This window comes from Eurypyga helias, unplaced genomic scaffold (assembly GCF_000690775.1).
Source record: "Eurypyga helias isolate BGI_N326 unplaced genomic scaffold, ASM69077v1 scaffold18455, whole genome shotgun sequence".
NCBI lineage: Eukaryota > Metazoa > Chordata > Aves > Eurypygiformes > Eurypygidae > Eurypyga > Eurypyga helias.
Genome location: NW_010250979.1, coordinates 10297 through 17826, shown reverse-complemented (window position 1 = coordinate 17826; position 7530 = coordinate 10297). Strand labels below are relative to the sequence as shown.

Sequence of the window (7530 nt, the reverse complement as noted above, 5' to 3'; positions counted from 1 at the left end):
GAGAATATTATTTCTGATTTTATGAATGTTAAACCAAAATGGCCCTGGATCTTGCAGAAGGCTCTGCTCCCTCCAGTGGCTGTGTTTATGTGGCTTGTGGGACGAGTTCTGGGGCTGGAGTGTTTCTGGATGCTTAGGCTGCTGACAGTTCTAGTCATCAGTTTTTCTACGTACTTGGTGTGTGTTATGAAGAGGAGTTTGCTGAAGGTTTTTGGAAGAGTTGGTCAAACTCTTCCTGTCTGGTTGCAACAAGGAACAATGAGGAATGAGTTTGTAAAAAAAAAAAAAGAAAAGAAGAAAAAAACACCCCACCACACAATGACCAAAAGGGTCTTTCTAGGTGGAGGTGGATGATGACTGAAAGAGGCTTTTGTGTGGTGTTGTTGTGTGCCAAATGCCCCTAACACTAAGACAACAAGGCCAATGTTTTAATGGCTTAGCAGTATGGGAGTTCAAGCTCTGTGTACTGAATGTTTTCTTAACAAGCAAACTGCTGTTTCTGCTGAGTGATTCATTTTTTTTCTCCACACAGCGTGAGTGCATCTCAGTCCATGTTGGTCAAGCTGGTGTGCAGATTGGCAATGCATGCTGGGAGCTCTACTGCCTGGAGCATGGCATCCAGCCCAATGGTACCATGCCAAGTGATAAAACCGCCAGTGGAGGCGACGATTCCTTTAACACATTCTTCAGTGAGACTGGTGCAGGAAAACACGTCCCTCGTGCTGTGTTCGTGGACCTTGAACCAGCAGTAATAGGTAAACAGACCTGTGCAAGGCACTGCAGAACAGCCTGCAGGATCTGTTTTAACTTACACTTTGACCAAGGGATCCATTTCTCTAGTCCTGTAAAATGCTTTGTGGCTTTAAATTTTTAGTATGTAAAGCTTGCTTATGATCTTCCTAGTGATGGAAAATACTTGGCTTTATGTTCATTGATACTGGCAAATGTGCACTAAAGAATTTAATTACCCTCAGCCAGCCTGTGGAATTAAGTGGGTCTTCTGAATGTGCCTCATGATTCTGCCATGCAAGGAACTAGTTATAACCTCTTGGAACAATATGGCATGATGTGTGCAGCAGTTAGTAGGGACCTTTCAAAAGATGTGATATGTATCATTAAGCAGATTTCTTTCTGAACATAGTTTTGGGAAAGCACGGGAATCATTCCAGTCTTCACTCTGTAAGCTTGAACTGTGCTTGCAGAAATGAGTCTCACTTGCTAGCCTAAATTCCGTGACTTCCAAACACACAATGCATCATCCTGCAGCCTTATATTTGAATAACAATCCACTTTTATCCTGAAAATAATCACAGAGCTTATCACAAGCCCTGACAACACTGTCTCTTAGCATTCAGATGTGATCCTGTGCATCAGCTGCTGACCAGTCCCACATTCTGTGGCATTAGCTATGCTGCCAGCTCTGTGTGAGGTCTCCAGTTGCACAAGACCCTTGTTCCTTGTGTCATGAATCTTCTTGTTGCTCTTACCAATGTGGGTGCCTGAAGTAATTCTGCTGGAGCTGGTTTTGTCTGTCTTGCCTTTAGTGATTTGGGGCTCTTGTAGAAGAGGTCATCTGTTGCCTGTGCTTGTGCAGTTGCTGTGTTTATCTTTCTGTGGTACAGGCAGTTGGGCAGGGGAGATGAGTGAGTAGACTTAGCCTACTCCTGCATACCCAAACCACGGGTCTCATGTAACTCACTTCCATTGTAACACCCCAAACCACTTTCTGTGGCTAATAGAGTAGAATGAACTTCAGGAGAGCAGAAGGCGGTTGGGCAGGTTAAGGGTGAGAGTGCTGGACTGGTAACTTCGAAATGAGCCAAAGCACCCTTGGCCATATGCTAATATCCCCAGGAGCTGTTGCAGGTCTGGCTTTCTGATTTCTTGAGCCCCATGGCTGTTGCTTCCTCTGCTGCTGGCCAGATGGTGGCTCTCAGCAATCACAGAAGGCTGAGAAAGGAGATGAGGGAGAGCAGGTGGCACAGTGCTCACCTTGCCTCTGGGGATGGATAGCTGGTGAGTCTTGGGACAAATGGTAACAGGTAGTGTGCCAGCACTTGTTAATGATGCAGGTGTGGTATGGGGAGATAGGCAAAAGGCTGTCTTATTAAATACTTGGTAATTCTAAAGAAGTTAAGGGTTTGTCTGAAAGGTTACATCTTATGCCATTCTAGGGGCTAGCCTTTCTTTATTCCTGCCCTGCTTATGTGAAAATTACTGATCCAGCTTCTTGGGCAGGGCTAGCGTGAGATTCCCTCTTCATGCAGCATGTTCTTCTGCAGTGTGTTTAAGAAGAAAGTATCTACTGTGTGTGCAGCAGCTCTCTAGCTGCTATGTGTGTCCACCAGAGATTTCTGGGGATTCCAGGTCAGTGCTGGTCTTAGTGAAAGCAGCAGAACTGTTGTACATCCAGGTCTGTGGATATGGTAAAATATCACCAAACTTTCCACCAAGAAATAGGGCAGTAACATGTCTGGGAATTCATAGAATCATAGAATGGTTTGGGTTGGAAAGGACCTTAAAGACCATCTAGTTCCAACCCCCCTGCCATGGGCAGGGACACCTTCCACTAGACCAGGTTGCTCCAAGCCTCATCCAGCCTGGCCTTAGACACTTCCAGGGATGGGGCATCCACAGCTTCTCTGGGCAACCTGTTCCAGTGCCTCACCACCCTCTCCATGAAGAATTTCTTCCTGATATCTAATCTAAACCTCCCCACTTTCAATTTAAACCTGTTCCCCCTTGTCCTGTCACTACAGGCCCTTGCAAAAAAGTCCCCTCCCAGCTTCCTTGTAGGTCCCCTTCAGGTACTGGAAGGCTGCAATAAGGTCTCCAACAAGAGAGTCTTTAACTCAACACAAGTCTTTAAAAATCTACCCCAGGTAGACTTGAGAACATGAAGCGTGTCTGGGGAAAGCTTGGTTTAACTGTCCCCTAAACTGTAAGTTCTGTATTCCATCACACTTACGGTCCCATGACTGACCTCTTAACTCTTCATGTTATACCTCCCCAGGACTTCATGTTGCCCCTACTAGCATATTTTTCTTTAGGTTCTATATTTTTACTTTAACTTGGAGTGGTAATGTAGAAAGCCTTGGAAACATAGGTGTTTTGAAGGTAGACTTTCCAGCTTGTTTTTAATTTGGTGCAGCTCGGAAATCTTTTATTGGATTGTGAACTGCAGTGGTAGCTGGTCAGTCTAAATTGATTCAAATAGTAACTGTATTTTTAAGTCTTTAATTCTACTCTGCTTTGCTCACTCTTTTTCAGATTAAAAAGGATATATGCAAACAGACAACTTGATCTGTGGTTAATAAAGCTCTTTGCTTTCCACCTGACTTAATTAAAAGGATGTAGTACTGCATTAGCCTACAACTCAAGAATGGCTCGAGCTAAATCAGAGACAGCTATGATGTCCTACCTTTGTGGTAGGACAGAGCTTTAGCCTCGTGTGCATTTCTGCTAACTAGTTAAATCATCTCCAGATTTGTAGCTGATGGGGATGCTGTGTTTTTGCAGTTTCTTTAACACAGCCACTCAGGTTGGAGCATAATTACAGCTCAGTATTTGAATAACTGAATAACTCTACAAGAGTTCCTTTTGAACACTATTCTTTACCCTTGGTAGAAAGTGCAATGAAGGGGTGTAGGCTGACTGCCTGCATCTGCAGAGGCAATAAGGAAATGTCCTGGAGGGCTTGGAAAATAAGGGAGAAAAGCAGTATCTCAGATGCTGATCTGAAAAGTTGGCCTTAAGTTTTCTTCAACTGTGGAAGAATGATTCTGCGGCCACACTCTGCTTTTAAATTGCTCTGGCAGGTCAAAAATAAAGTGATGTGTAAAATGGGACAGTTTCTTAAGCAGTAATTTCATTTTTCTTAGGTATTCAGCACATAAACTGTACTAAGTCTTGTCACCTACTGATAAGTAGAAATAAAGCTACTTTTTAGCTGTAAGGGTTTGGGTACCTTATTCTGGACACCCTCATAATTTGGAAAAACCTGGTCTGTGTAGAAAACTAACTTGTAATATTTATCTTGTCTCCCCAGATGAAGTTAGGAATGGGACATACAGGCAACTCTTCCATCCTGAACAACTGATATCTGGTAAAGAAGATGCTGCAAATAACTATGCTCGAGGTCATTACACAGTTGGGAAAGAGATAATTGATCTAGTTCTAGAGCGTATCAGGAAACTGGTAAGACTTTCACTGAAGGATCTTAAGCATCTTTATCCTGTTTTACACAATTTGGAAACTAGGTTCTCAAAAAAATATAGGCTATAAATTGTGCTTTAACTTATTCCATAGTAGGAGAATCTGTGGGCTTACTCTGCATATGTTTTGATTATTTTAGCCAGCTGAGAATGGTTGAATTATTCCTGTCAGATATGACTTTCAAGTGGCTTAAAATGCTGAAGATGTGCCCAAAACTTTATGGTTTCATGTTCAGCTTCAGAAAGCCAGGACTAAGAATTTGGATTTGCATAGTTCCTAGTGGAACAAGATTGATCTGGCTAGGGATCTTGCAAGGAAGTTTAAATAGTAGTGTTAACTTCTGTGGCTTAGACTTCTGTTTGCATTTCCTGCAGTTGTAATTTCTGAATTAATTTTATGGTAATGACAGAAAAAGGAATAAATATTGGTAAGTTGGGATGCTTCAGGCTCCCCAGTACTCTGATCATGTGGCAAATGTATGAAAATGTCAGCTTAGAAGGTTAGAGTTCCTTTACTTCACCAGATCTGTGTCAAAAGTAAGGAATTCTCATTGCACAAAAATCCAGAGTACACCTCGAGTGCTCCAATATGGAATGCTAAGTGAGCCTTACTGAAACATCTGCCTTCTGCAGATCAAAACTGGTGTTATTCTCAACACCTGGCTGCCACTGACTTTAATTAAAGCAAAGTTTGCAGCAGGCTGTACTTACACCTGAAAAATACAGTTCTAATTTCTTTTCACAAGCTAGTGGAAGTCCCTGTCAGTCCTGGGAATCAAGCTAAGAATCATGGTGCCCTTCCTTATGAGGACAAGGCAGCCTAACTTCTTCATCTGAGCAAACTGGAGTAGCACTGTAACATGTTCTGGCAGCTCACTTCACTGAACTGGGTTACAGGCAACTCTTAGAGCATTACGGCAGTAGTTCTGGGGCAGGGAGTTGCTCTTTTTTGCACAGGTAGAGAATGTCAAATCAGTAGAAGGGATTAATGGTCTGTAGTTATTTGCTTTGCTTGGTCATTGTTAATGGCCTTGGCCTGAGAACTCTGGGTAGGGGAAGCTTTGAGGTAGTAATTTGAGGTGGGGAAAACACCCTCCCATGTATAGAGGACTTGAAAACCACTGTATTGCTGGATATCTTATGTGGCAGATCCTTGATTATCAGTGGATGAATCAAATTCAGTATGATTTCTGGAAGCTTGACCAGTTGGTATGTGTCAGCATTGTCAGTCTTGAGCTTGTTTTTGAGATTCCTGATGTCTAGACAGTTGCTTTAACACATGTATTTTCTCTTTCAGTCTGATCAATGCACTGGCTTGCAGGGTTTCCTGATTTTCCACAGCTTTGGGGGAGGCACTGGCTCAGGTTTTACTTCTCTGCTGATGGAGCGCCTGTCAGTTGACTATGGGAAAAAATCAAAATTGGAATTTGCCATCTACCCTGCACCACAGGTCTCAACAGCTGTTGTTGAGCCGTACAACTCCATCCTGACTACGCACACCACTCTGGAGCATTCCGATTGTGCCTTTATGGTTGACAATGAGGCCATCTATGACATTTGCCGTAGGAATCTGGACATTGAACGCCCAACCTACACCAATCTCAATCGCCTCATTGGTCAGATAGTCTCTTCCATTACTGCTTCCCTCCGATTCGATGGTGCCTTAAATGTGGATCTTACTGAATTTCAGACTAACTTGGTGCCTTACCCTCGTATCCACTTCCCATTGGTAACGTATTCCCCGATTATTTCGGCAGAGAAAGCCTATCATGAGCAGCTCTCTGTGTCAGAGATAACCAATGCTTGCTTTGAGCCGTCCAATCAGATGGTGAAGTGTGACCCTCGCCATGGCAAGTACATGGCCTGTTGCATGCTCTATCGTGGAGACGTTGTCCCCAAGGATGTCAACGCTGCTATTGCTGCTATCAAAACCAAGCGCACGATCCAGTTTGTGGACTGGTGCCCTACTGGTTTTAAGGTAAGTCTCAGTTACATCATGGTTTTTTGAACAGCCTTTTCTTATGCTTCATAAGCCCATGACGGTTTAATTTTCTCTTTAATATCTTCTGGAGGTACCTGATCTGCATTTGGAGAAATGGAAACAGTTTCTTATACAGAGGTGTTTTCTCAGGAGTGAAACTTTTTCAACTACTAAGTTGTTTGATTATAGTCACTGTCAAATGCTACAAAGAAACTCATGGTCTTTCTTGCTTTTCATGTAGGTTGGCATCAACTACCAACCCCCAACAGTGGTTCCTGGTGGTGATCTAGCCAAAGTCCAACGGGCAGTGTGCATGCTGAGCAACACTACAGCCATTGCTGAGGCATGGGCTCGTCTAGACCACAAGTTTGATCTGATGTATGCCAAACGTGCCTTTGTTCACTGGTATGTTGGAGAAGGGATGGAGGAGGGGGAGTTCTCGGAGGCTCGGGAAGATTTGGCTGCACTTGAGAAAGATTATGAAGAAGTGGGCACAGACTCAATGGATGGAGAAGATGAAGGTGAAGAGTACTGAATACAACAAAAGTGAATTCCAAGTCTGTGCCATTTTACTGCCTCTGAAGTAGCAGTGTAAATCCTGTTAAATAATTGCAATAAACTTCTTTAATCAAAACGCTTGGTAGTGTCCAAACACTATGTACATTCATTAACTATATGCAAGTAGTTAGTAGTCCAGGAGATGAAATTTCTTTCTGAGAAAGGTAGCTGAATAAAATCATGCTGTTGTTAGATGAGTTTTTGTCCTTAAGGCTTTGCTATTTGACAAGCTAATATTTTCACCCAGAATACAACACTAGAATGTGCTTGAGCTTTTGCTGGAAGATTGGTTAGCTACATTTCTCAAGGCTCCAAAGCTGATGTCATAAGAGACTACAGGAACTAACTTTGTAGTGCCCTTAAGAAGAGATGCAACACCTCTAAAACCAAAGGCAATTTGAATTAGCTTTCTCCTATAATTAGCATGGGCCAGTAACTTAGATGCTGTAACCTGGAAGGGGAAGAGATATCCAGACAGGGTGTGCCATATCAGGAGGAACCTGCTGCTTCTCTCAGAACCTGTGGTGGTTGCCCTTTGTTCTGTGTTCTCCCACAAAAAGAACTGCAGTCCCTGACTGCTAGCTCTATGTGGAGCCAGCCTTTTGCCCTGAGATGTCTGGAGCAACATCTGAGTTAGCTGGCCAGGGTTAAACACCAGTTCTCCCTTAAACTAAATATTTTTCAGGAGCCATTAGTCCATGGGTTCAGATATGCAAATTACCATCCTTCTGCCTTTCATGTAAGCTGATGTAACAGGATTTGGCTAATCAGGTTATC

The 7530-nt window shown here is 43.1% G+C and overlaps 1 protein-coding gene across 1 annotated transcript; it reads left to right on the top strand.

Moving 5' to 3' along the window:
• Positions 1-529: 529 nt before the first annotated feature.
• Positions 530-6827, top strand: LOC104504589 (tubulin alpha-8 chain). The gene is made up of 4 exons (XM_010151864.1): positions 530-755; positions 4049-4197; positions 5512-6192; positions 6437-6827. Exons 1-4 carry the CDS (start codon positions 635-637, stop codon positions 6728-6730), a joined length of 1245 nt encoding a protein of 414 aa, XP_010150166.1. The 5' UTR covers positions 530-634; the 3' UTR covers positions 6731-6827.
• The last annotated feature ends 703 nt before the right edge of the window (positions 6828-7530 follow it).